Below are 12429 nucleotides of genomic sequence, written 5' to 3'. Positions count from 1 at the left end.
GCTATAGGGTCTGCAATCATTAACCAGTCCCGAGTCAGCTTTTCTCTGGCGACATATACCCCACAGCACCCCACTCGCCGCCTTTCATGCCGGTCCCCATCTAACTGGGTGCGCTCTGGGGCTGCCGGCAGAAGCAGGCACCAGGGGAAAAAGGTGAGCCGTTCACACAAAGCGATGGGCATTCTGAGGCACAGAACAGTGTCCCTGGGATTGCCCGCTCCAAGCCTCCCTGCCAGCCACTCAGGCAGACAGCCAAGGGCTGAGTGCTTTGCTTACCTAGTGCTGAGAGCTTGACACTCTTTCTGTGGCTGGAGCAGCAGTCGTTCCAGGACCCAGGCTCTCAGGGTCTGTCCTGAGATACTTCGGTTCATTAGAGGAAGTAAATGCACTGACAGCTCTGAGCTAACCTGGGCACTCTCAGATTAGATCACAAAGCCTGATGCTTGGAGCCAAGGCCACGGAACCTGATTTTAAACATCAGGACTGGTTGGGCACTGCTTGGAATCAGGGAGACTTCTTACCCTTGAGGTCCCTGCAGCCCTGTGAAATTATTCAAATGGCTTGGAGTCAGGCCTGTCCTCGGGAAGAAGAGGCAGATAGATTTTTAGTCATGCCTTTGGGGTTTCTGCCCCATGTCTTAATAATGGTTCATGGACTTATCATGTCCTGGGCCAGGATTGGGCAATACGAGTGACAGAGTATGGGCCTTCTTTCCTCCAAGCCCAACAGAGGGATCTTAGGCATCCATGTGTTCATTCCTATACTCACTCAGCAAGCATTTATCGAGAACTTGCAGTGTGTCAGGCACAGAGCTGCAGGCGGGGCAGCATGAGTACACATGGCCCCTGCCCTTGAGGAACCCATGAGCTAGATGGAGATTCAGACCTGCGAGGGCAGCCTCTTCTGATAGAGCATGATCAGTTCTCTGACGTGGCTCCGAGTCTGAGGCTCCGAGAAAGCATGGGTGAGGGGCTCCATCCTCGGCTGGAAGTGGCCCAGGAAGCCTTCTTGGAGGAAGAGGCACTATGGTATTGCTGGCTGTGGTAGGGAGTTGGGGACTTGGCCCACAGTCTATTACAGGTTAGGTCAGTTGAGCTCATCATTGCATCTCGGGGTGAGCAGATTCTGGGACGGCAATGTGTGATACCTGGGCTCACATGAGACTGCTTACTGCTTCATTTACAAGGGGCTGAATCTTTCTGGGACAGGAGTGTCCAGGCAACCTTTTCTCAGCCAGGGGCCTGAGGCCCTGAGTAACTGAGAGGTCACATGGTGGATGAGGATCAGGGCCATGAGTAGGGACAGGCCCTTTTGTCCTGTGTTGCAGCCCCCTCTCCAGTGGGCAGGAAGGTGGGGAGAGATGGTCACCGGCTCCCACTGGGTCCTGGCCCAGAATCTTGGTGGCAGGCAGAGATAGCACTTCTGTGGGAATGTCTCTGGTGACTTTGGGGAGGGGGCTCTGGGAGGTGTGAGCTGCCCCCTGAAGACCTGGGAGGGCCACAACCCAGCTACCTCAGGGAGCAGGGGCTGAGACCTGGCCTGCCTTGCTCCTTCGCCTCCCCTTCCCACTCCTCCCAGCAGAGTTCAGGGATTTCTGATTCTCTGGGAACCTGGAGCTTGTAGCACAAAAGTGCTCACATGTGCTTGAGGCAAGTGATTTCCTTTTCCTCCTCCTCCTCCTCAACTGCAAATATTGAAGACGGATTTAAGATGTTTTTCTGCCCCATTGAGAATTATTAAAGAGGCAAAGCACCTTTTTTTTTTTTAAGGTGCTGTGTATTTGAAGCTAAGGATATGAGACTTGATTTCCTCAGGTCACAGAGGGATGCAGAACCCAGGTCCCATAAGCCCTATCTCTGTGGGAGGGCAGGCCGAGAAGCCCCGTGCCAGTGTGTCGTGAGTCATGAGCCTTGGAAATCTCAGAATAAAAAGCCAAGGAAATTGTCTAGGCTATAGGGTGTTTCAAGACCCCAGAATCACCCACTCTATTCCTTTGCCCATGTTGTATTTACTTTTTAACATAACTGGTTATAAACTGTCTAAAAATGTGTTTTTTTTCTGGTCATGAAAGTAAACATTCTCACTGGAGAATATTTGGAAATGGCATAAAAGTTAAAATTAGGATAAGCATTTTACAATCCCTCCACCCAGAGATACAGTATGTTTGGGTGTGCTTCCTTTATATAGAAAATATATGAAAACAGTTTCTTAAAAACTAGTACTTTTTTCTTTTATTTTTTATGTTCTTAACATTATATTACATTCTCCAAACAAACTTCTAAGGACGATCATATCCTTCATATGAATGTACCACAAGTTGTGTAATTGTTTCTCTAATCTTGATTATATCGGTTACTTCGAGGCTTTCCTGGTCACATGGCTAGCGGAGGTGGGTGGTGGTTCCTCTGTCCGCAGTTTCTCCCTCTGATCTGTGCATCTAGATTCTGTGACTCATCCTTCAAGTCCAAGCTCAGGCCCCACCCCCAGGACTCTTCTCCGTGGGCTCCTACAGAGCTCTGAGCATGTGTCTGTCACTTTGCCTCCCAGACTGATTTGTAACCTACCTATTTTTTTTTTTTTTTTTTTTTGAGACGGAGTCTCGCTCTGTCGCCCAGGCTGGAGTGCAGTGGCGCGATCTCGGCTCACTGCAAGCTCCGCCTCCCGGGTTCCCGCCATTCTCCTGCCTCAGCCTCTCCGAGTAGCTGGGACTACAGGCGCCCGCCACCACGCCCGGCTAATTTTTTGTATTTTTAGCAGAGACGGGGTTTCACCGTGGTCTCGATCTCCTGACCTCGTGATCCGCCCGCCTCGGCCTCCCAAAGTGCTGGGATTACAAGCGTGAGCCACCGCGCCCGGCCAAACCTACCTATTTTTATGGCTAACTTTTCCTCTAGGCTGAAAGTTCTTTTAAGATAAGGTATATGTCTTGTACTTATCTGTAGCTTCAGCTGCTAGCTCAGTGCCCAGTTCATAGTAAGGACTCAATAGAAATCTGCTGAATGAATGCTACGGTGAATGCCTGCCATGTAAATCTTAGTCCACATTTCTCAATTTAATTAGTATGGATTCCTAGAAGTTTATGAAGATTCTTAAGGACACTTTTGTCCATTCACTGTGGTCTTATCAGCATTGAATATTATCTTTTGGGGCCTTTGCTAGTTTGATAAGCAAGAGGATAAGTTTTTTTTAACTTCTAGGAATTACCAACCCTAACTGGATCATTGAACTCTCGGAACTTACTATCATTGCTTAGGTCCCCTTTAAAAAACTACTCTGTGGAGAGCTCAGTGCCACCCCCCTCTGCTTTGAGCCCTTATTGCTTAGCAAGGAGTGACAGTGTTCAGTGTCAGTGTTCTCATCACTGTGACTAGTGGAATTTCATCTGCTCAGTTCTACTGGGTTCAGCTGATTTAGGCCAGTTTGCTGGCTGCGTGTGTTAAGGAGCTGTGGATTACAGAACCGTGCCAGACAGATTTTCAAGTTGACAAAGCAATTGTTTCTCTCAAAGTACTTGAGCTGGATAATTTAAAGCAGAAGGGTTGGAAGATTTAAAAGTAGTTTTAATGGTTAAATGTTTGCCTTCCAAGAACAGAGGGAAAAAAAGACAAAGGCTGTGCATCAGGAGAAAAGTGAAATCAAAGGACCACTTGGCTTGTAAAGCAGGAACCGCTGAACAGGCAGCCGCAGAGCAGTAGCCGATCTTGGGAAGACAGGAGCCAGCCTGAAGTCCAATGGCCTGTTTTTGTAGGACATCTCTGTAGGACACTCAGAATGAGTGGGTCTCCTCTCAGCAGTTAGTTAGCAGGGGTGTATTGTCTGTAAGAATATCCTTTGGAGTAGGGAAGAGCCATGAGGCTATTTTTAGGAAACTGCGTGTCTTTGCACATGTGTGTGAGTCTGCGGATGTGTCTGTGTAGTTGTGTGTGTGTCTGTGTGTGTGTCTGCATATCTGTGTTTGTGCATCTCTCTGTGTCTGTGTGACTACATGGCTGCTCCGTGGGAGAGCTGCCACCCCGTGCAAGGGAGCTGGCAGAATTCACCGAATGACAGGGAGGCCCTTTAAGTGAGGCTCCTTAGTCCCTCCGCCTCCCAAGAGGGTCTCGTGGCCCAAGCTCTTGTCAAGGCCTCCCACCCCAACCCCAGACTCATCTGTGTGGACCCTACGAAAACCTTGGCTCCGATGGGAGGCAGCTGTCATTCTGGCTCCATTTCCTCACTGCTGTGGAGTCATTTTTCCTAAAGGGTTTAAGAAACAGTGCACAGACATCACCACCCGAAGATGGAGTATTGATGTGGGCCTCTTTGGTGGCCTGTCTAGCATGGAATTCTACTTAGACTTGAATTTGCTTTACCTCTTCTCTCTAAATTCTCATCACCACTGCTCCCTTGACAATGCCTAAAAACACTGTCATTAAAATATTAGCTGACTTTGCCTGGAACACGTCGGCTCAAGTACACTAACAGCATCAAGAGGTATGTTAGTTTAGGGAGGCCTCAGATGGGGAGGGTGGCGGTTGTGAACTGTTTAAACTTCTCTGATGGGTAGTACAGGGAGGACAGCAGACATCGGAGAGCCTGTGACTTGACCATGTGTCTGGGCATCTTTGGAATTTTCCAGGCCTGCTTTGGGGAAATGTTCTCACCTATAATACATCAGTGAGGATAGCATACATGTTTTATGGGGATGCAGCTTGCTAGAGAGCTGGATTTGTATCTAACACCAAACCATTTAGAAGTCCACTGTTTCCATGGATCTGGGAAGAACAGGAATTAACAGCCCCACTTATTAATCAGCAAGAAACCTGAGGCTGAAGGGAGTTAAGACCAAAACCCTGTGTTCTAAGTCCCCGGGCACGCGTCCTTCTCTTCCTCCTGCCTGGCTACAGAAAGCAGGTATGAGGTGGGGGGTGGGGGGCGGGGGGTGGCTCACCTTTTAGAGGGCAGAGCAGGCCCAGAGCCAGGGAAATCATAATATTCTGTTTTTTGCCTTTTGGCTCTGGCCTCCCCTTGCTCTTTGTGGAAGAATTCCCTTTATAAAGGAGTTGAGGTCTGTACGCTGCTGTAAGAACTTGGTGACACAGCAGTGTTCTCCTAGGAGTGACAGCTGGAAACCCAGGCTGTGACTTTCAAACTTAGTCAGGAACCCCCGGAGGCAGAGGAGCCACCTTCTTCCAGGGCCTGAGCAAGCCCTCCAGCCTGGGGAGCCCTGTCCACTCATTCTTCCGCACCCTCTGCTAAGATCAGAACCACCAGGAGCTTGTTAAAGACACAGGTTTCCAGGCCCCTGCCCCAGTCCTCTGGAATCAAAATCATCTGACCGAGCAGCTGTACTGTAGCGAGCTCTCCAGGTGGGACTGTTGAACACAGAAGTCTGAGAATCGCTGGAGAGCTCTTTGCACTGCCAGGTGGTGTGGGTGACTCCCCACTAGCTGGTCTCAGAGACTCCCAGCCTTGTGGGGAACTGCAACAAAAGCTCAGTGATTTTAGGGCTCAGTTCGGTGTGAGCCACTCATCTTATTTTTCAGCCCTCTCTTTGTTTTACCAGTGAGGAAAGACACAAGGCAGAGGCTCAGATTGGGTGCGTTTGCCGAGCTTCACTATGCAGCGCCCCCATTGGGCAGAGTTTCACATGGGCGCCTGACAGGCATTGGGCCCAGCTCTCTGTGGCTGTCTTTATCTGAGCCACAGATCCCTGGGCCAGTCAGCGAGGCCAGGGAAACACCAACCGTGTTCCTCCTTCCATCTCAACCGCTTACACTGTGTTATAAATCCTCCTCATTCTCTGTTCCTCCCTTGCAGTGGTGGCCAGAGGCACTAGGAAACTCAGCAGAGAATTTGCTGCGCTCTGGGTGAGGCAGAACTGGACACATAGCTCAAGTGACCCTGTTCTGGCACGTACTTGAGGTCAGAGGGGTCAGAGTGCCTGCACCTCCCAGGTCTGTACAACTTCCAGCAAGAGTTACCACTTCCAGAACGCTTATTCTGATCCAGGAAGGATACCGAGCATCATCCATGCATTTAGTCTTTTCAGGAACTGTGAAGTTGGCAGTATTGTACCCATCTCGCAGATGAGAAAGCTGAGGCTTACAGAGGTGGAATTTTAAATACACAGGGAATAGGTTAGAAAAACACTAAGGAATGGACTTCAAATGCTGACATTTCAGGTGGAGGATGGGGAGGAGAGGAAATGGATGAGAAGATTTGAGGCTTGCTCAAATCATACGCAGGTGAGAGCTGGGTTCTGATCACATGGGTAATCTTGTTAAGTACTAACTAGTCTCTGAGTCTCCTCATTTGTAAAATAAGAATAATGATTTATAGAGTGTTGGGAGCATCAAATGAAAGTGTTTATGGAATGCCCTTTGTAAGTCATAAGGCGTGGCCTGTACCAATCAGGGCTAAAGCCCCATGAGGGCAGTTGCCTGCTAAATCCCAGACTTTATAAAAGAGGTTTCTGTAAAACCTTACGTGATGCTGTGTGAGGTTTTCTTAGGAGGAGTAGTGGATGGAGTGGAAAAGCACAGACGCTGTGGTCAGACAGACCCAGGCTTGGGTCTCCGTTCTAGCACTCCACTACTGGAGATTATAAGTCATGTAACCTCTCTGAACTTCAGTTTCCTTATCTGTAAAATGGGGCAAACAAGGGATTAGGTGAGTATTAAATGACATGAGATGACATGAACTCAAAAAGGTTGAAAATAGGATGGAAAATACGCAACTGGCCAAGTCCGAAACAAAAGAAAGCTGAGGTAACAATTGTCATTTTAGACAAAATAGAATAGAACTCAAAGACAAAGAAGGTTGTTATATGCTTGTAAAGGGTAATAATGATATACCTGGGCATGGTGGCTCACACCTGTAATCCTAACAGTTTGGGTGGCTGAGGCAGGTGGATGGTTTGAGCCCAGGAGTTCACAACCAGCATGGGCAACATGGCAAAGCCCCATCTCTACAAAAAATTAGAAAATTAGCTAGACATGGTGGCATGTACCTGTAGTCTCAGCTACTAGGGAGGCCGAGGCGGTCGGATAGCTTGAGCCCAGGAGTTTGAGACTAGCCTGTGTAACATGACCTAACCCCGTCTCTACCAAAAAAAAAAAAAAACCAAAACAAACAAACATTAGGGGTGGTGGTGCATACCTGTAGTCCTAGCTACTTGGGAGGCTGAGGTAGGAGGATTGCTTGAGCCTGGGAGGTCAAGGCTGCAGTAGGCCAAAATCACACCACTGCACTCCAGCCTGAGTGACACAGTGAGACCTTGTCTCAATAATTATGATAATCACAGACATATATGTATTACATAATGTAAACTGGAAATATAAATCAACAACCGACATGAGGAAGTAGATAAATCAACAGTTGGGCTTGGAAACTTTTAATACATCCCTTTCTGAAAATGATAAATGAAGCAGGCAAAGACTAAGCAAGGATAAAGCATATTAGAAGGACGTGATTAATAACCTGATCACACATGGAATAGTCATGGAAATTAATCATGTACTAGGCCACAAGGAATTATCAACATATTCCAGTGAATTGACAATCCTACAGACTGCTCAGGCCACAAAGAAATAAAATTATTATTAGAAAATAACAAAAATATATGTCTCTTGAAATCTCACATGTCTAGATATTTTAAAACATTACTATTTTGAAAACTCATTAAGAGGAAGTCATAATGGGAATAGAAAAATGACAGCAGAATAGCAATTTATTTTGTCAAAAACTAGAGGAATTTATACCTTTGAATTCATTTATTACAAAACAAAAATGGAAAATAAATGATATTCCCCACACTTATGAAGTTCAACTCTAAAAACATAAAAGAGCAACAGATTTAAATCAAAGAAAAAGAGTTCTGGGAGAATCAATGAACAATTAGAACTATTAACAAATTTCAGCAAAGTTGCCCAGAAAATGAAATACCACACAGTAATCTAACAAAAAATATACAGGACTTTTATAGAAAAAGAGTTGGAAAGTTTGATCTTACATGTGAATAGAAAATGTGAATAAATAGTGTTCATGATACAATATTTAACCGTCTCAGCCCACAAGTTAACTTATAATTTTAAAAATATAACAATTGAAATCTCAGGAGGATTTTTTTTTTGTAGATTGACAAGCTGATTCTAAAATTCATACAGAACAATAAATATCTACTATTATCTAAATCAGTGTGAAAAAGAAAAGCAAAATGGGGAATCGCCAGCCGGGTGCGGTGGCTCATGCCTGTAATCCCCAGCATGTTGGGAGGCCGAGGCTGGTGGATCAGGAGTTCAGGAGTTCAAGACCAGCCTAGCCAACATGGCGAAACCCTGTCTCTGCTAAAAATACAAAAAATTAGCCAGGCATGGTGGCAGGTGCCTGTAATCCTAGCTACTCTGGAGGCTGAGGCTGGAGAATCGCTTGAACCCAGGAGGTGGAGGTTGCAGTGAGCTGAGATTGCACTATTGCACTCCAGCCTGGGTGACAAAAATGAAACTCCATCAAAAAAAAAAAAAAAAAATGCAGGGGAGGGGATTCACCCTACCCCAGTTCATTTGGCAAAAACACAGTGATTAAAACCACATGATACTGGAACAGGCAGACTGATGGAGTTGAATGGCAAGTCCAGAAACACACCAAAGTGCATATGAGGAGCTAGTTTTTGAGTGAAGTAGATTCACAAGTCAAGGAAAAAGATGGAATTTTTTTTATGTGTTGGTTGAAAATTGCCTTAGTGAAAGTATGGAGGGAGAAAAAAAATTGTATCTTTGTCTCACCTTATGTAAAAAAATCTAGAGAGATTAAAGACCTAAACATGAAAGCCAACAGATGAAAATCCAGAGTAACTTTGAGAATGTGGGATGGGAAAAGATTTCTTCAAGTTCCAAAAAAAGACCAATTATAATGGAAAAATAGATTAATCTGTGGATGTCAAAATGGGAAAGCACTGAGGATGAGTCATAGCTCCCTAAGAATCAGTCTCTATGATTTCATCCCCTGCTCCAAACTTACTCAGGGGCAGTCACAAGGAATATGGTCTGGCTCTTGCACCTGGGCTCACTGGGAGTGAAGGCAGGTGCTGAGATTCAGGCTAAGGGAGGGGCTTCAGGTCCCTAGGCAGGGTAGGAGACTTACGGTCTCTTATTTTCTTGGACTGAATTGTTGCTCTCTTCAGGGGGTTCAGACTCATCCATGATGGAGCCTCTTGGTGAGGAGCCTCAAATACAGGTGTGGGTAATCGAGAGAAACTATGACAGCTTAATCAGTGTGGGCCTTGGTCATTCTGTTGCTGCCTACACTTTCTTTTTTTCTTCCTTTTTTTTTTTTTTTTTTTTTTTTTTTTGAGATAGAGTCTCACCCTGTGGCCCAGGCTGGCGTGCAGTGCTGTGATCTTGACTCACTGCAACCTGTGCCTCCAGGGTTCAAGCAGTTCTTCTGCCTCAGCCTCCTGAGTAGCTGGGATTACAGGCGTGTGCCACCATGCCCACCTAATTTTTATATGTTTTAGTAGAGATGGAGTTTTGCCATGTTGACCAGGCTGGTCTCAAACTCTTGGGCTCAAGTGATCCCCCTGCCTCGGCCTCCCAAAGCGCTGGGATTATAGGCATGAGACACAGTTCCCGGCCTTGCTTCCTATATTTTCAGGAGGCATGTGGGTCACCCTGAGGCAAGGAGTGGGCTGGTCATTGATCCCAACCCTGACTGAATTCCAGCATCATACCAGGAGCTTGTGAAAAATAAGTTGGTGAGCCCTACCCTTGATATACTCTGATTCAGTGGCATGAGGCAGCTCAGGAATCTTAATTCGACTAACTCCCTAGAGTGGCCAGGGTTGGACCCACCAAGCAGGATCACCTTTCGGGGTCCAGAGATCAGAACTACTCAGCTCCTGAAGTCACAAAACCACCCGGGCCAAGGGTGTGAGATGGGAAGTGTGATGCTTGGGCTGGAAGGAGGACAGCTACTGGTGAGGTCAGCAAGTTCCTCTGAGAATGCTCCCTCTTCCCACCTTAGTATTGATTCTGTATCAGAGTGATCTGTTAGTTGCCTGCCTGTGAGTTCCTTGAGGGCAAGGACCATGCTTCATTCATTCATTCCACAAATATTTATTAAGACCTTCATATGTTAGAAACAGGCTTTAATAGGGGTGAGGCCCAGTCAGCCCTTCTAGAGCTTCCAGTGTGTAGGGAGGTAGGCAGCAAGACCAGGCAGCTCTAGTAAAGTGTATCAAATGCTGCAATGGAGAACCAGCAGGTGCCTCACTTATCCCCAACTTGGGACACCCAGAGAGGCTTCCTGCAAGTGAAGTCAAAGACAGTGACGAACGGATCAATCAAAGGGGAGTAGGGAGGACTGTTTCAGACACACAAAATGACACATGCAGGCCTTTGGTAGGAACAGAAAAGGTAAAGGTGGTTGGATTGAAAGGGACCAGTGGGAGTGGGCGATGAGGCCATGACATGACCTGGGTCTCCTCTCTAGGCCCATGTGCAGTAATTTCTACTTTAGTACTGGGCAGTGTAATAGGAAGAAACGGAAAGGTCTTGCCTTCCATTTGCCTGGTTCCCAGCTGAGACCAGACCCAGGGTAGCTGCAGGGAATGTGTGCTGAGCAGGTGGCATCACCCCCACTGAACTGAGCTCCCGCCCACTCTCCCCACAATTCCTTCCCGCATCGATCTCTTCTGTTTCTGTGGGCTGGGCCAGCTGCACCTCTGGGAACCAGGCTGTATTTTCTCTTCTGTACCTGGGAATACAAACTTTTCTGAGTTAGTATAGGCCACTGCCCAGAGCAAGGGAAACTGAGGCTGGGAGAATAGTATTCCAAGAGAGGATGGGAGAATGGTGTCCCAAGAGTCTCAGAAGCACTGAACTCCTCTGACCAATCAAGGCTGTTAAAAACTGTTCCAGGAGAATTGAATTTCTCTGTCCCCCACTTTGGGAATGGCTGTGATCCTGAACGAGTGCTGCAGTCCAGGGCATGTGTTTGAGTCTTTACGGCAACCCCAAAGCTGGCTCCGGACCTGGCACTCGGTAGGTGTGCGAACTTGCAGGGACACATCTGCTTAGTCCCAGGACAGTGGCCTTTCTGATCCCCCAGATAGAGGGGGCAGGCCCTTTCCCCACCGTGGGTGGTCCCAGGCCCACTCTGAATCTGACCCAAGCCAGCCTCATGCTCAGGGGACTTGGGGCATGGCCACAGTGATGGCCGTGGCTGCCGTTTTGGTGAACAGTGTTTTATGCAGGTACCCTGTACATGTCCACATCTACTCCTCTGTAAGAAAACCCCTGGGGGGAATGAGAAGCTCAGCAGACAGATGCAGAGACTGAGACTCCTGGAGGGGGGATTAAGCACTCTCAGAATTATGTCATGCACAGGTCAGCCAACAGGACTGTCCCTCCACTACTCCACCCACCTTCCACTGTTCCCCCTTTCCACACTGGGGTTCACCCAGCAAGTGGAGCTGGAGTGGCTAGGGGTTGTGACCCCGTAGTTGGAAGCTATGTGACTATAGGAAGGGCCTAAGGGGAAGGGAGGAGGCTTGGGAGGGGCTTCTGGGAGCCAACGTGGGCAGAGGTGGGAGGGGCGCCCCACAGCACCCCACTCCTTAGTTGTCTATGAAAACATCAAACTGTTAAGTACTTATCACTGGGTGGTAGAATTGCCTAATATTTTTTCTTTTTGTTTAGCTGATGTTTGCATTTTCTAATTTTTCTACGGAGACTGCATATTGTTTGTGTCATTGAAATGAATAAGGGGGATGGAATTTGCAAGGAGCAACCTGTGTTATCCTGGGGGCTTCCAGGTCGGGGGTCCTGTGCTTCCCCAGGAGTGGGGGTTTACTTGCGTGTGCAAACAAGCAGTTTCCAGCCCTCCCTTTCCTCCTCGCCTTCCATGTCCTCTCCCACCTCAGCCTCCGCGTGGGGCTGGGGTGGAGGGGAGGGGTGAAACCGCTTGGAGTCCTGTCCTGCCTGCCACCGCGTGCCCAGAAACGCCCACACGAGCCTTGGAGCTGGGCTGCACCGCGGCATCAGTGCCAGCTCGTTGTCTGTTTATTTGCTGCCTGCTCCACCGGCTGGTGTGCTATTTGAGGGCGGGACCGGTTCCGAGTTGCCGGGGCTGGACGCCGAGTGGGTGCGGAGAGTGCACTTGTGACCCACGTGGAGGCGGCAGGGAGGAAAGGTTGAGGTGCAGCGCGTGGGTGGAATGGGGAGCCCGCCAGCCTGGCTTGCTTGGTTCCCAGAGAGTGTGTGGCTTCAAGTCTAACTTCCCCTCGGGGCTTCTTTCCTAGATCCACTTCCCGGACGTGGAGCGGGTCGAGTGGGCCAACAAGGTAAGGCCACTGGCAGGGCCTAGCAGGGCCCGACACATGCCAGCCTCGTCCTCCCCGCGGCTGTCACCCCCACAGCCTGATGGGGGCCTCACGGCAGTTTCCTTGCC

The 12429-nt window shown here is 48.2% G+C and overlaps 1 protein-coding gene across 2 annotated transcripts in view; it reads left to right on the top strand.

Moving 5' to 3' along the window:
• Positions 1-12429, top strand: part of ESYT3 (extended synaptotagmin 3) — a 48644-nt gene that overhangs the window by 5550 nt on the left and 30665 nt on the right. For both annotated transcript variants that reach the window (XM_030816758.1, XM_030816757.1), the window contains exon 2: positions 12281-12322. In XM_030816758.1, coding sequence (XP_030672618.1) covers positions 12281-12322 — 42 coding nt within the window. The remainder of the gene's footprint in view (positions 1-12280; positions 12323-12429) is intronic.

The sequence above is a fragment of the Nomascus leucogenys genome, chromosome 8, assembly GCF_006542625.1.
Source record: "Nomascus leucogenys isolate Asia chromosome 8, Asia_NLE_v1, whole genome shotgun sequence".
Classification (NCBI taxonomy): Eukaryota; Metazoa; Chordata; class Mammalia; order Primates; family Hylobatidae; genus Nomascus; species Nomascus leucogenys.
Note: the sequence above shows the minus strand (reverse complement) of the source record. Positions and strands in the feature narration are given on the sequence as shown.